The 14,784-nt window shown below is 53.3% G+C and overlaps 8 protein-coding genes across 8 annotated transcripts; 4 read left to right on the top strand and 4 right to left on the bottom strand.

Moving 5' to 3' along the window:
- Window positions 1–406: 406 nt before the first annotated feature.
- On the bottom strand, window positions 407–1,012 carry QC762_602110 (uncharacterized protein; the record flags this gene model as incomplete). Its single annotated transcript, XM_062891905.1, has 1 exon — window positions 407–1,012. One exon carries the CDS (start codon window positions 1,010–1,012, stop codon window positions 407–409), a length of 606 nt encoding a protein of 201 aa, XP_062740579.1.
- A 1,646-nt stretch (window positions 1,013–2,658) lies between these two features.
- QC762_602120 (uncharacterized protein) lies at window positions 2,659–4,108 on the top strand (the record flags this gene model as incomplete). Its single annotated transcript, XM_062891906.1, has 2 exons — window positions 2,659–2,708; window positions 3,002–4,108. The coding sequence occupies 2 exons, from the start codon at window positions 2,659–2,661 to the stop codon at window positions 3,981–3,983; spliced, it is 1,032 nt and encodes a 343-aa protein (XP_062740578.1). The 3' UTR covers window positions 3,984–4,108.
- RPB8 (DNA-directed RNA polymerases I, II, and III subunit RPABC3) lies at window positions 3,862–5,051 on the bottom strand. Its single transcript, XM_062891907.1, has 2 exons — window positions 4,464–5,051; window positions 3,862–4,406 (listed from the first exon to the last, which is right to left on the bottom strand). The coding sequence occupies exons 1-2, from the start codon at window positions 4,808–4,810 to the stop codon at window positions 4,298–4,300; spliced, it is 456 nt and encodes a 151-aa protein (XP_062740577.1). The 5' UTR covers window positions 4,811–5,051; the 3' UTR covers window positions 3,862–4,297.
- Window positions 5,052–5,164: 113 nt separating this feature from the next.
- Window positions 5,165–6,331, top strand: ELP4 (Elongator subunit elp4; the record flags this gene model as incomplete). Its single annotated transcript, XM_062891908.1, has 1 exon — window positions 5,165–6,331. One exon carries the CDS (start codon window positions 5,165–5,167, stop codon window positions 6,329–6,331), a length of 1,167 nt encoding a protein of 388 aa, XP_062740576.1.
- A 273-nt stretch (window positions 6,332–6,604) lies between these two features.
- Window positions 6,605–8,221, top strand: SEN34 (tRNA-splicing endonuclease subunit; the record flags this gene model as incomplete). The annotated part of the gene is made up of 2 exons (XM_062891909.1): window positions 6,605–6,725; window positions 7,314–8,221. 2 exons carry the CDS (start codon window positions 6,605–6,607, stop codon window positions 8,219–8,221), a joined length of 1,029 nt encoding a protein of 342 aa, XP_062740575.1.
- A 536-nt stretch (window positions 8,222–8,757) lies between these two features.
- Window positions 8,758–11,742, bottom strand: QC762_602160 (uncharacterized protein; the record flags this gene model as incomplete). The annotated part of the gene is made up of 1 exon (XM_062891910.1): window positions 8,758–11,742. The coding sequence occupies one exon, from the start codon at window positions 11,740–11,742 to the stop codon at window positions 8,758–8,760; it is 2,985 nt and encodes a 994-aa protein (XP_062740574.1).
- Window positions 11,743–12,083: 341 nt separating this feature from the next.
- VMA8 (H(+)-transporting V1 sector ATPase subunit D) lies at window positions 12,084–14,686 on the bottom strand. Its single transcript, XM_062891912.1, has 5 exons — window positions 14,452–14,686; window positions 14,262–14,374; window positions 13,795–14,190; window positions 13,689–13,729; window positions 12,084–13,639 (listed from the first exon to the last, which is right to left on the bottom strand). Exons 1-5 carry the CDS (start codon window positions 14,464–14,466, stop codon window positions 13,413–13,415), a joined length of 792 nt encoding a protein of 263 aa, XP_062740572.1. The 5' UTR covers window positions 14,467–14,686; the 3' UTR covers window positions 12,084–13,412.
- On the top strand, window positions 12,133–13,314 carry QC762_602170 (uncharacterized protein). Its single transcript, XM_062891911.1, has 3 exons — window positions 12,133–12,267; window positions 12,362–12,675; window positions 12,735–13,314. The coding sequence occupies exons 1-3, from the start codon at window positions 12,239–12,241 to the stop codon at window positions 13,136–13,138; spliced, it is 747 nt and encodes a 248-aa protein (XP_062740573.1). The 5' UTR covers window positions 12,133–12,238; the 3' UTR covers window positions 13,139–13,314.
- Window positions 14,687–14,784: the final 98 nt, after the last annotated feature.

Raw genomic sequence — 14,784 nt, 5'->3', positions numbered from 1 at the left:
CTTTCGATTCAAGGGATGCATTTCCATCGGATATTGCTTGACTATATTTGGCATGCTTGCGATTTTGTCATGTCTGGTTTTGGGTTGTTTGGATATATATTTGTCCAAATACTCCACATCACTCTATCCAATCTATGCAATCCTGCACCGAGGCCCATGTCGAGGTGAATAATCCATACTACTGCTATTTAGCCCAAAGTAGGTGCCTCTCCTACTGACTTCTTCTTGAACAATTCTTTTGGATGTAACATTATTCTATGGAACGAAAAAAAAAAAAGAGCAGCCCTGAACTCCCCCTAAAGACACTGGCTCCTTTGATGCACCCTCCAAACCTCCTTCTTCAGTTCATACACTTCCCGGCTAATTTCCCTCTGTCATCTAACCCCATTCCTCAAAGCTCAATACCCTAAACATCCCTCTCAAGAAAAGCCGGATCAGCCCTCACCCTCCCCTCAAACTTCCTCCACCACTGCTCAAAAGCCTTAATCGGCACCACCTCTTCCCCGTTGTGCATCCTGCCCGAGTAACTGCTCAAAAAGTTAAACGCATTGTTTATTATCCTCTGAGCCAGCTGCAACGTTTGTCCCCCACCATTACTCCCCGTCCCTGCTGCTGTTGGAACCAAAGCTTTGGACTGCTTCTCGGCCAACTCCTGCATCTTCAACCCGACGGCCGCCTCTGGCTCGACGCTTATCCCTATTGCCACCCCCTTGGAGGTGTCGTTGCTGAGTTTGAAGATTGCAGAGGGTTTCCCGTGGCCTAGGGCGCCGAGGAAGGCAATGTCGAATTCTTGACCGGAATTGGGGTCCGTGGGGGGAGTGAGGAGGTGGATTGCTGCTGCGTGGGCGGGGGGGAGGGTTATACCTGGCAGGAGGAAGACGACGATGTGGGAGAAGGGCTTTGTGTTGGGGGAGGGGGGGATGGAGTAGATGAAGGAGGTGTCAGACAGAATTTTTGTTGGGGTGGTTATGACGGGTTGGCCGGCGGGGACGAGGCCAAAGGTTTGGGACATTGTTGATGGGTGAGATATCAACACAACAAGCGGGATGAATGGTGGTGTGTGACGAGGCTGGCTACACTATTGGAGCATAACCCTGCCTGGGCTTTCAAAGTTCGGGATAATTCCGTCCGGTGGTTCGGGAGGATGAGTGGGGGTTAGGTTGACAGTTGGGCTTTTGCTCAGGTGACTACCTGACAAGGTAGGTAGCCGTTTTGGGTGGTTTTAATGCCGCCGGATAGAGAACCCGTGGGTTCGGATGGTTGGTAGGCCGAGGCTTGTGAAAGACGATCTTATCTTTTGCTCGGTGTGTGGTGGTTAATGACGAGATGCTGACGGATTGGGTGGTTCCACGGTCGATGTGTTTGGTAACCAATCGCAAGGCTCGAACTGGGTGCTCAACTCAGATCATGCGCTCTCCCAAATCGATAAAGCTGCTGTATAAGTGCCAAGGAGGTCCGCGTGTGTTCACCGGCACATGCGAGGATTGGTGGTACCGATGGCTACACGAAGGCTTTGGTGAGGAGCTGTCGTTCGTGGTGGCCGTCTCAACTAGGGAAGCATGTATATGCAATGCAGATGAATGAGTGTTGTGTGAGTTGAATAGTTTGCCAGTATTTGTCAACGGTGACCGGGTTCAGGCCTATATGATCGGCCAGTAGACGTCTCGAGTTGTTCCTGGCGTGCTTCTAGTGCAAATAATCAATCAAATCAACCATGCTTCAACGAAGTCGATCCACAGAATCACCTTCCCAGTTCTAGAGCGCTCCACACAAAGGTGCCAAGACAAACTGGAAGATGTCAAGAACTCGAAGCATTTCTTGGACGCTGTGCTGTGCCGGCCCGCAGTGGGGTTCAGTTCAGTTGCAGCACTGCCAGCGGACGGCGGCGGGGGTGTCGCATACGCTTAGGTCACGGCCATCATCACCTCACTCACATATGCACCACTTCATCCCTCCATCCCTCCATCACTCCATCAGCTCTGCCTCTCCTTGCAAATTGCGATCCCTGTTTTCCTGTTTTCCCGTTGGAGAAGGCCGTGAACCATGGATGCCACCCGGCGTTGGTCCTCCTGGGGACCACCTGCAAGAGCCAGGTAGGATCCATCCGTCCATCTCTCATCATCCCTCACCTCTGCAAATCCAATCCTTGTCCCATTGTCCCATTGTCCGTCTGCCCGGCTGTCCGGGATGCACAGCGGGAGGGCTGTGATGAACGGGACTAACGTTTAGGACGGGAGGTAGGCCCGGTATCAGGCAAAGCCTTTTCCCACTTATATCAGCTTATATCTCGCATGTATCGCCGTTTGCTGGTTCTGCTTGGCTGTTCAGTTTGCCTGTTTGTTCTCATCATTATTATCATTATCTGGATCTTCGCCTGCCGTCTTTCTGATTTTCTGTTCCCTTCAAAGCTTGTTTCTTTCGACTCGGTTGTTAAAGTTGTTGCGAGATCGAGTCTTGGTCTCATTGCCGTGCAGCGCCGCGCACCGCACAGTCATCGATCCACTTCTCCATTTAAACGGAACCCGAGTCTTGTCGTTGCAACTTCATCTTCACCGGCGCGCATCCGTCGCAAGAGAGCCATTGTTTCTCAGTCCATCTCCGAGACAGTTCCGAAAGTTACACGTGCTGAGCAGCCAAACTCGTGGCCAAAAAGCAATCATGACACAACAGCGGCTGGCCACCATTGACATGGTGAACGACTGTGATGGGTGAGTTCACAATATCCTATTCCGTGCAGCTACACACCCTTTTCTTCTTAGCAACGAGCTATTCCAGCCGGCGACCCTGCAGCTGGCACTACTCATCCAACCGGCCGCATTGAATGGATGTGCCGACGCCTCTCATCATGCTTGGCCCCCAAAGCCTGCCTTACCGAGACGTTGTGTGACGTTGGCATCTGTGAGACCTGCCGGATCTGCCAACTCTGCCGCCACGCACGCGCGGGTCTAGATCTGAGACACATACACTTCACAGAATATTTTAACTAAACACCATGACGCAGCTTCCCCGACCTCGAGACGAACCCCAGAGGATACGCAGACCAGCTAAGCAGACTCTACACCCTCGTCTGGGAAGATGATCAAGGCGCCTTCCCTATCGGTTACCTCCCCATCACCGTCCTCGATGCCCTCAGAAAGACCCCCGTCAGTATCCGCGGCCGTCTCGATATCAACCCCACCGCCAGAACCGCCGCCCTATGGCAGAACCTCAAGTCCTACGAAGAGCGCACCAAGCAAGCCGCCCAACTGACCTCCTACTGGCGCAAGAACCAAACCTTCCGCCTCCTCAGAGGATGGCGCAACGAAATGTGGCCCGTCTACGGCCGCAACGGCGAGCTCCTCATGAGCATCGAGCGAGCAGCCATGGGCCTCTTTGGCACCACTCGCTACGGAGTACACATGACGGCCTACCTCCGTCGCAAAGACAATACGAGCGACTACGACTTCCGCATCTGGGTCCCCAAGCGCTCCAGCAACAAGTCAACTTACCCCGGCATGCTGGACAACACCGTCGCCGGCGGGCTCATGACCCACGAGGATCCCTTCGAATGTATCATCCGCGAGGCTGACGAGGAGGCGTCCCTCCCCGAAGATGTCATGCGCCGGAGCGCGGTGGAAACCGGCACTGTCACTTACATCTTCATCACGGATGAACGGTCAGGAGGAGAGCCAGGGTACATCTACCCCGAGTGCCAATGGGTCTATGATCTTGAACTGCCGTCTGATGGGAGCGTCGTCCCCAAGCCCAAGGATGGCGAGGTGGAGAGTTTTAGTCTACATACGGTGGAGGAGATCCAGGAGCAGCTTGCCCAGGGGTTGTGGAAGCCCAATTGCGCCATGGTCATGCTCGATTTCTTTGCGAGACACGGTGTCTACACTCCGGAAAACGAGCCATACTATGACCAGATTTGCGCCCGGGCCCATCGCTTCATTCCCTTTCCTGGACCACACTGGGATTACCAGCACCCTGATACGAGGTGTTGAAGAAGAAGAAGAAGAAGCTAGCTCCGTTTCTGGGTATCTCTTCTGTCATTGCCCCCATCCGCCAACTTTTTTATGTTCCTGTCCATAAATTTGTTCCTTTGGCACCCTTAACGCCAGATTCCCCATGCTGTACTACTCCTTCTCTCTCCCCTTGCTTCTCGAAAGGGTCTTTGGTTGCGGGCGCGCTTGGAGAAATGGCTATTCCTTTGATAGATTTCATATTACAGACGCAAGCAAAGCCTTTCCCCTCTCTCGTTTAGCCAACATGAGCGCTCTTGTCCGATGGTGTGGTTTGCTGTCCATAATCAAGTTGATCATCGTCTGCGAACCAAGAGGTAGACGTATTCCACCCTCAACGGGGTGAGCTTCTTGTAAGGCCCGACAAGAGACATCAGCAGCCCGCCAAAGGAGATGTATGCCTTGCTGTATTTCCACTCGTGTCAGCCGTTACTTTCCATGTTACCAGTCGGCGAAACATACATAGTCTGCCCGTCCTCCCCATCCTCAAACTTGTAAATCTTGCCGTAGCAGACATAATCGTACTGGTCGGCAAGCGAGCCCTCGCTCGCACCCATCTTGGCGACGTCGCGCCAGCCGCGCTCGTCGTCTTTGGTGCCGTCGTAGTGGAGGGAGGTGGCGATGAGCATGTTCAGCTCGTCGCCTTCCTTGCAGGGGAAGAGCTCGTTGTTGATGTCGAGGGTGATCTCGATTGACTTGTCTTCCGAGGTGGCGTAGATGCGGTCGACGCGGTCGTATTTCTTGTCGGAGAGCTTGTGGACGCGGAAGTTGTCCTCGAAGAGCTGGGCGTCGGAGCCGAGGCCGGCCATTTTAATTGTGGTATTGGGGGGAGGGGGGGTGGTGGTGAAGCGAGGGTAAACGGGGTTGGCGAGAATAAAGCAATTGGTTGTGCTGGACGACTCAAGAGCTCTTGTGTGATGGGCCGGTGTTTGATGGTTGCGACTGAAGTCAAAAAAATCCCAAGGCTGAAAACGACTAGCGCTCCAAGGTTTGGGGAAACGAGTGGGGGCCGCACGGGCAGGGGTCCCTGTCACTGAGGCTGGCGGCGGGGCTGTCCCTTGCAACTGATATCGAAACTTTTTGAGCTTATCGGTCATCAACCCCTCCAATGGACCCCTCCATAGCTTCCGCGACAGCTACACTTTTTGAACCAATCTTTAAACATGTCATTCGTCAAGAGAAATACAGTACTATCGTCGAGACCTGGGAGAGCCATCCCAGGGGCAAAGCAACCAGATGCCGAGAATCAACCACCACCGCCGGGTGTGAGACCGTCGCCGCTGGACGGTCGACCAACAACGTCTACCGGAACCGCATCGCTAGATCAACTCCTTGCTGGTCACAGTGGGTTACCACTAGGAACCTGTCTTTTGGTGGAAGAACAAGGGACGACAGACTTTTCAGGTATCCTACTCAGATATTATGCTGCCGAAGGCCTCGTCCAAGGGCACCAAGTACACCTCGTCGGCTACCCACCACAATGGAGGAGGAACCTCCCGGGCCTAGCCGAACCCGACAAGAAATCAAAGTCAAAACAACCACCACCGGCGCAAGAGGAAAAGATGAAGATTGCATGGAGATACGAAGCTCTTGGGAACTCAGCAGCGTCAGGAAATACCCCACGAGGAGATGCCGACCAGCCCATCTTCTGCCACTCGTTCGATCTCGCCAAGCGCCTCGAGCCAGCTGTTTGTAAAGGGTCACTCAATCCAACACCGAGCACTGGGCCACCTTTGTTTGATGCCAGACCTCAGCCAACGAGTATATCTCCTCTAAAAGCCATTATCAGACACCTGCAGACGAAGCTCGAAACCTCGCCCTCAAGCGATATTCACCGTGTGATTATTCCCAGTCTTTTGCTGCCAGAACTTTACGCACCACAATGCAGTCTTCCATCCGAAGTGCTGCAATTCTTGCATGCTCTAAGGGCGTTACTACGAAGGTACAGCACCCAGCTGACGGCGATTATCACTCTACAAACGTCGCTGTACCCAAGGAGTTCAGGGTTGGTTAGGTGGATGGAGTTGCTGTGTGATGGAGTGCTTGAGTTGATTCCTCTACCGGCTACGCCTGGGGCAGCTCCTCCGTCAAGCTCATCTGAGAAGACAGAACAGGCACAGGGGCTGCTGAAGGCACATACGCTACCGATCTATCATGAGAAGGGAGGTGGTGGAGCCGAGACGAGCTCGTTTAGGGAGACTCTTTCGTTTAGCTTGAGTGCGACAAAGGGTCTTAATATCAAGCCTTATAGCTTGCCGCCTATGGAGGAGGAGGAGAACAAGAAGGAGAAGTCACCTGCTGGTACGGTCAGGGATGGGATTGACTTCTAGCCGAGGGCCATGGGTGCTTCGGACAGGCAGATATTGATCCCAATTTCTCCTACACTCGAGTCCTGACCTCGCCTTTGGTCCGACCTATCCTCACAATGGTTGTATCGAGAACCATGGCCAACAAGAACTCGAGTTGAGGCACACTGCCCCTCAAAGACGGGACCATCGGGCCGATCAGTCATGACGCTTTGTGATCTATCATGCAGCTACTTTGCACTGCTGTGCGACCAACCTCAGGATGCTGTGCCCCCGCAGCAGATTATATTTTGAAAAATGACAATGGCACATGGCCGTTGGAACTGGGCTGCTTCAGGGGGCATCGAAATGCTCACTGGTATCTTGAGTCTTGACAATTTCACACAATTTTGGATCGAGAGAATTTGTGGCTTGCCATGTATGTACGACCGTTGCAGCCCCCGGTGTAGCTAGTAGCTGATGAATAATAGGAGAATTGATAACACGCAAATTCACATGCTAAGCATGCTCTATAATTCACGTCCTCATTTCACAAACCTGCACCTGACGTCAGTCGAAGATGTTCACAGCACAAACCCTGATCCTAACCATCTATATTTGCCTGCACGGACCCCTACTCTCTGGAAAATCAGCCAAGCCGACTTTTTCTGTTCTGGAATAGTGGAGCCCCACAAAATTTTCTGTCCCATAAATTTGCTTGCAAAGCGACTCACCTCCAAAACTCTTTTTCTTCTTCTCCAACGTTGCTGCTCTCTTCCTCAGAGCAGCATCGCCAAACACAAGGTATGTCGACTTTCATTTCTACTATCACCCCGCCTTACAGCACAACGAAGAGAGAGAAACCTCTTTACATGATTATACAAATCTTCGTATCAATCTGTCAATCCACTGAATACTCTGTGATGACCGCGAACTAGTCCAAGGCTTATGATATCTGGTTCTCTCTCTTCATTTCTTGTTATGTACAAAATCATTCAAAGGAGTTTCTTTCTAACTTTCTTTACAGATCAGTGTTGTTTCAAGATGGCCACCTCTACCTCTACCCCAACCCACCCTCCTGTCCGGATCTCGCTGATCGCAGGCCGGTACCTCGTCTTTGACATTGACGCGGTGATGGTCCTGAGGCGGAGTTTTGGGCTCTGCGGGGTGCTGACGGGCACGATGCCGCAGAACCCTACGCAGAACTTGTTTCTGAGTATGCCACAGGAGCTGAGGGCGGAGGAGGCGAGGTTGGTGGTTGATAGAGGGGCGGGGTATGTTGCTGATGAGGCGGGTGATCATTTGAGGCTTCTCAAGGAAATGAGCTCGGGTGTAGGGGAGAAGAGGAGGGAGGGGTATTTGAGGGAGCTGAGGGAGAAGAGGGTGGCGGCCAAGAGGCTGTTTGATGAGGAGAAGGAGGCGGTGAGGAGGATGCATGAGGGTAAGAGGGGGAAGGGGAAGAACAAGGTGCAGAAGGTTGAGGAGGGTGGTGGTGGTGACTCGCTTTTTGAGACGGCGACTGCTGTGCAGCCTGCGCCCAAGGAAGACCTTCCTGCCATTACGCCTTCGACTAGCAATGCGATGCTTGATCCGGCGGGCACTAGTGGTGCTATTGCTGATGAGAACTTGCCTGAGCCGTCTGCTTTTTACAGGGAGCTGAACAAACGAGGCTATTTCACCACGCCGGGGCTCAGGTTTGGTGGAGGGTATTCGGTTTATCCGTCTGATCCGTTCAAGTTTCATGCTCATTATTTGAGTAGCTGTTATGGATGGGATGAGAAGATTCTGATGTTGGATATTGTTACTAGTGGACGGCTGGGGACAGCGGTGAAGAAGAGTTTTATGTTTGGGGCGGAGAGGGAAGAGGAGGAGGGAGGGAAGAAACGTGGGGAGGGGGAGGTGAGGATGTTTTGTGTTGAGTGGGCGGGCATGTAGATGTGTTTCGAAGCAATGATACCCTTATTAATTGTGTGTTGTATCTTTTGTTCTTGAAATGTGCTGCTCTTGATGAAAACATGATGTGGGATGGATGAATGAAGATGTCTAATCCAAGTCGGTTGACTTCTCGAGGCCCTGGTAGTGTCTGAGTAGCTCGTTGATGCTGGGAAGTAGACGGTCCCGAGTCAAAATACACCTCCATCACCATGTTTTTATTGCTCGGCACCTGAAACATGATAACTTCGGCATGTAGGTAGGTAATCTTGATCACCCAGATATTGACAGGATGGAAATGTTCAAATTTGTACTTTCTGTATGAGAACTCTTTTCACAAAAAAAAAAAAGAAAAAAGGGAAAAAGACCAACATCATCAACCGCAATCTCGCTCTCTGGACATAGATGTGTAAACCACCTCATGTAATGCCATCGTAAAATGTAAACGCTTTCTTCCCATAACAAGATCCGTATTAAAAACAATATCTTTCCTGCTCTCACCTGTTTTGCCCCCCCCCCCCCCCTGTTTATCCCCCCCCTCAAGGAACATAAATCCTACTAAAACTACTCACCTCCCTCCTACAGCAAACACACTTGTCATAATTGTTCATCGCCAAGCTCACCCTGCAATCATCACAATACCCCAAACACCTACACGGCCACACAATGATCGTCCTCGGTGCGCACTGGCAAACCACACACTGCGGCCCCTCCGCCCCCAACCCCGCCCCCCCTTCCTTCCACGACTCCTGCCCCCCCCTCGCCTGCGCCTCCGACCGCCGAGTGAGAAGCAGCTGCTCAAGCTGTCTTTCCTCCTCTTCTGGACTCATCCTCTGCAACGGGTTGGCACGGTTAAGGTTGGTGAGCAAAATCTGCGCTCGCTGCCGCTGGAGCGCTTGCTTGTACTTGGAGCGCGTCATTATCGTGCCGGAGGATAAATGGGCGGCCAGGGTCTGGGCTTCGTCTCGGTCGGCGGCGGACTGGGGGTGTAAAAGTCGGGCGAGGGTGGTTGGGTCGATGGGGGTGTCCAACACGGGTGAGGGTTCTCTTGATCGCTGGAGGGCAGAGACGAGAGCGGAGGTGAGCTCGGTGCCGGGGTTTTGCTGCGTGGGTGTTCGCTGCCCGTCGTCAAGCCAGTCGTTGTTGTTGTCATTGTCAGTCTCCCAGCCAAAGTCACTCTCGACAGAGGTCTCCGTCGTGGAGATCATGCTTGTCGTGTCAAAGTCAGGGTCGTTGACATCGACCTCCTCGTTGCCGGCCGTGATCAAAGGGTGGGAGGGGACGTATTCCCCGCTGGTGTCCTTATTCCCCCACCAGCCATCCCGCAAGAAGTAGCTGTAGAGCTTGGTGTCGACTTCTGCCTCGTTGCGGTTGTCCATCCTGCTTCTGAGCAGCTCCTCCACATCAACCTGGTCGTCCCGCGGAATCGTAAAATAACCCCCATTGCCAGGAGAAAGAATATCAGCATACGACTCCCCATCCTGTCTCGACCTCCCCTTCTTATCCCGCCCGTCCGACTTCTTCGGCCGTTCAGACAACCCCCTCAGCCAACGCGGCGGGTTCCTCCAACCAACAAACCTGAGAAACCTGACCGTACACAATGCCCAAGTAACCACCACAAGACGCGAAATATGCATCATGTAATCAACCGCCATGAGCCACCTGGAACTCCTCTCCGCAGCCCCAACCCCATCCCTCTGTCTCCTGCCAGTGCCGTCCTTCTTGGAAACCTGCTGCGCCGACTTCTCCCTGGCATACCCATTGTTGACCCCCGGCTGCCCATTTTTAACCGGCACAAGTCCTATCGTGCCGACCGTATCAAACCGAGATCCAGGAACGCCTCCGATCCACTGCATCTTCAGGTCCTCAATCTCACGGAACCGGTCCTCTTCCAGCCAAGTATACCGCTTCAAATTCACCTTGTGGTCCTCATTAAGATAAACTGCCTCGCTAGCCATGGTGATGGCACCAAAGCCAGCCCGGACCAGCGCGGTGTAAAAGTCCATATCCATCCTAATCCGGATCTCGGAAAGTGAAATGTTTGCCTGCATGTTGGCATGAGCACGGAGGAAGCGCTGCTTGAAGGTAAGCTGTTCCGTCTCGCCGCCGGTCCCAGCCTCGGGCACAGCGAGAGCGGAAAGTGTCAGGGCCACGAAGTAAATGACCGCACAGGAAATGATGCCAATCAAGATGAGAGTGTGAGGAATGATTCCGATGATGTACACCGTGGGATATCTCAACAGCCCCTGGCTGGTGGGATCGTCAACAGAAAAGTTGATGGTACTCCAAACCATGCACCCCATTGAGCAAAGCCCATAGAATCCGGTACTGATCAGACGGAATCTTGGCTGCAAGTTCAGCAATCCCAATATGTGGCTAGTGACGTAGCTCATGGTTGAGATAAAAGTGACCAGCAATACTTCAGGGGGTGTGTTGACGCGCTTCATGATCATGGCACGTGTGAGGGCAATCTTGGTGCCCATGTTAGCATCCGCTGCTGCTTTAGAAGCATTGGAGGCGAAAAGACCCCATCCGAGCTGGCTGCTGATAGCAGCATCAGCTTCTGCAAAAGCCAGAGACTGTTCAAAAAGCGTTGTGCCCGTCTCGGTGCCCGTCGGGCGTCCCTGTACAGTGCACGAAAGCACCTCCATAAACTGGCCAAAGCAAAACGTCAGGAAAAGTGGCCATAATCGGGAGAGCGAGCCAACGAGCTCCGATTGTTCCTTATTATCCCATGGTACCATCCGGACAGAACGGCATGAGTCCTCGTCGCTGGCACCGAACAGCAAAGTTGAGCTCAGTCCATGGAAAAAGCTGTTTGCTTCGGAGAACATAACGTCGAAGCTCTTGTTAGGATCGCCCCACCGCAACTGGGCGAAATCCGGAGAGGTCTGGCACTGTATGGACTGGAGAAGTCTGCGAGCCTGCCAGAGCAGGAGCAAGATGGTTGGGAGTCGAAGCAGCACCCGGATATGCCATGCAAGTCGTAAACGACGCCGAGTCGCGGCAAATATGTGCGTCCGGTTAAAGAGGATAGCCATCGCAATGCAAGTTATGGCCCATTTGCTTGTCGCGTAGCTCAAAACGCTCCCAATTCCTCTCGCTCCCTCCATCGAGAAGCGGGATACCGAGGCGGTAGGATCTTCAGCAGCAGCAGAGGCGGCGGCGGCGGCGGCAGTGGCGGAAGAGGATGCGACGTCGCTGAGTATGCTGGCTGTCGTGCTGCTGGTCGAGGACGAGAGTGCCGACGAAAAGACACCGGCATCGGTGGGATCGGCCATGGTTCGTTGTCCAAAGTTGTCAACCGCATCTGGAAACGAGATAAAAGAGCCCAGTTTCCCCAGCTTCATGACCATCCTTGGTCCTGCCAACACCAAGTCTTCCAGCGACGGCGCGAGCCTCGACATGTTCATACTCATCTTGAGATGCTGAGTTGTCCATAGTGTAAAGTTATGCCACGCACTGGTGTTGTCGAAAGAGGGTGTGACGGTTGCCATGACGGCTTGTGGTATCGTTTCGTCCATGGTAGGCTTATATCAAAGGACCTCGGACCGCCGGAAACGAGGTGAAAGAGTAGAATAGCGTACACAGCGTGTGTGTAAGCATGCGCCTGCTCACCGGGTCTCTTCGCGCATTTTTGGAGCAAAGATGACAAGATGGGGAGCCCCAAGAGTTGGAAGAGAAGAAGTTGGGAAGTGTTGAAGAGGAAGGGAAATGACTTGTTGGTTCCTTGGTCGGAGTTGCCCAGTGCGTTGCTGCACACCGTGACGCTGGTTCAGCGGGAGAAGCGGGATGCATGCGCCCTGGAGGTGGTTCTCCAGTGGGGCAGTCCCCACGCCAGCTGCAAGGACGCTAGGACCACCAAGGCCCACTTTGTTTTGGCACCGTCTCCAATCTCCAACTTCATGTCTTGTCCTCCAATCATCAAAAAACCTTTCCGAGTTCAACCACAACATTCAACATTTTGCAAACAAATCAGCAGTTGCTGCCTGATCATAAACATCATCAACAAAGATAAAAATGGCTTCAGGACAACAGCCAATCGCCACGTATGTGTCATTGCACTCCGACACATACAAGGCATCAGCCATCCCAGGTATCGCGTCGCATTGGAATCAACTAACACAATCCTCTATCGCATAGTGTCTACGTGCGCAACCTCGAAGAGCGCGTCAAGCCCGAACCGCTCAAGGAAGCCCTCATGGCCATCTTCTCCGAGTACGGCAATGTGATCGATATCGTTGTTAAGACCAACCTCAAGGCCAAGGGCCAGGCATTTGTTGTTTTCGACAAGCCCGAGTCCGCCCTCGCGGCTATCGAAGAAGTCCAGGGGTTCGAGTTGTTCGAGAAGCCCATGCAAGTCGCCCTTGCCCGCACTCGAAGCGATGCCACCGTTAAACAGACCGGCAACGAGGAGGAGTTTGATGCCCACAAGCGCCGGCGCATGGCAGAGAAGGGTATGCCCTCGTTAACATTTCTCCGTTTTGAACTTGGTTTTAACATGAATTATCAATAGACAAAAAGAAGGCGCTCGAAACAGCCGAAGAGCAAAAGCGCCTCAAGCGTCCTCTTCCAGGTGCCGAAACCGCCGTCAGTGGCCGCCCAACCAAGAACGCTCGTGGTGCCGGCCTCAAGTCCACCGGTGCTGGTGCCGCCGCTGTCGTACCCGACGAATACCTCCCACCCAACCGCATTCTCTTCGTTCAGAACCTCCCCGACGACTTTGGCAAGGACGAGCTCACTGGTATCTTCAGCCGCTTCGAAGGTTTCCGCGAAGTCCGTACTGTCCCTGGTCGCAGCGGGATTGCTTTCGTCGAGTACGACGCAGAAGCCGGGGCTATTACTGCCAAGGAGAATACTGCTGGCATGGCGCTGAAGAATGGCGAGAAGACGATGAAGGTCACGTACCAGCGCCAGTAAGCTGGGGGTTGGAGTTGAGATACCACATATAACTGGTTTGATAGGTAAAGTAGGATGTAATGCTCCGAATGGTACAGGTTTAGCGTAATCGGCTCATTGATGCCTCAGCGAAGGGAATTAGAGATACCCAATGAAATAGAAACATGGAAACAAGCAACTCCCGGATTGCGCCTATGCCTAATGAAACTCAATGTGCTGACCAATGACTCTAACCACACCCTTCCAACATGCGACAGTGACAACAACGCTCGATGGTCCAAGCCCAACAACTCCCTTAGAAGATGACATCTTCGTCCTCCTCCGCAGCCAACAGATCAGCTGGCGCGTCGTCCGCCGCGGCATTTGGCGCTTGGTTCTGCTCATCTGCAGCTGCAGCTTGCGCTTCTTTCCTAGCCTTCATCTCGGCATCTTGCTCGGCTGTGTCTCGCTGTTTCTTGCCGGCAACCTTCTTCAGTCTGTAAAACTCCTCTCTGTCCAGCTCGTCAAGCTCCGAGTTGATATCTGGGAAAGTCAGTACAGTCCATCTAAAACAGGGTGGAGTTCCACTTACACTTGATGGTATTCTCCGTCCTGGGAATAATGACATGCTCACTAGGCAAATGTTAGCACCCCAACCCATCCCATCCACTCTCAAAAATCTCAGGTCTGTCACTTACATGGCATTCACTCGCCTGTTCACCACCTTGATGACCTCGTCCAAAATCACGAACGCCGTCTGCAAGCTCGCCAGCTCCACGAGCGCCTCCACCGCCCTCGCATACGTCTCGCGACACCGCTGCACCTGCTGACCTCCCTTGCCGAGACCCGTCATGGCAAAGTCGTTGTTCCCCTCGGTCTGGTAGCTCTCAAACGCGGGGAGGAGGACGCCCGAGACGTTTTCCTGCTTGGCGCGGATGCGGAAGCGGGCGGATTTGGCGGATTCCTGGATTTGGTACCCTATGTTGCCGCCGACGGCATAGGTGACTTCGGCGAGGGAGAGGGAGGCGATTTGCATTACGCGGCCCATCTTGCGCTTGGCTTCGTCGATGCGGCGGGTGATTTCGCGGAAGCGTCTGGGTGGGGGGCCGGGAGGTTAGGTATGGTTTCGGGGGGCCTGGGAGGGAAATGGGGACGGAAGACTGACTTGGTGAGAGCTTCACTCTTTCTTTTGAGGAGACTGTGACCTGTTTCGGCGCCTTTGAGCTTTGCTTTCATGATACCCAGCGATTGCCGGGTGGGAAAGACGGCTTCACGGTCCTGGATGGGGAGGGTTGGGTGGTTAGTTATCGTGATGTTGATATTGGGGAGACAGTGGGGTGTTTGGACCAACGTACTGCTGCGCCAGACATGATTGCGGGTGGTTATCGGGCAATTGGAGATTTCCAAGTGTTGTAGTGAAGGGTGCAGAAGTGATACAAAGAGATGAAATGGTGGTCTCTAGGGGTCAAGGGAAGATGCAGGGCTCGGTGAGATATGGCTGTTGTCGTTCGCACAGCAGCTAGACAGAGGGATCGTGAGGTGTGGAGCTTCTTGGAGCTTGTTGCGACAGCTGGGTGACGGAAGGCTTCCAGGTTGCTTGCTGCCAACAGCACATCCCCTGGACCTGGAACGGGCCCGTGCTGATTACCTACGTAGTGCGGCGTCTCCCCGCTAATTAGTGCAATTAT

The sequence above is a fragment of the Podospora pseudocomata genome, chromosome 6 (assembly GCF_035222375.1).
Source record: "Podospora pseudocomata strain CBS 415.72m chromosome 6, whole genome shotgun sequence".
Classification (NCBI taxonomy): Eukaryota; Fungi; Ascomycota; class Sordariomycetes; order Sordariales; family Podosporaceae; genus Podospora; species Podospora pseudocomata.
This window is presented reverse-complemented; position numbering and strand designations above follow the sequence as displayed.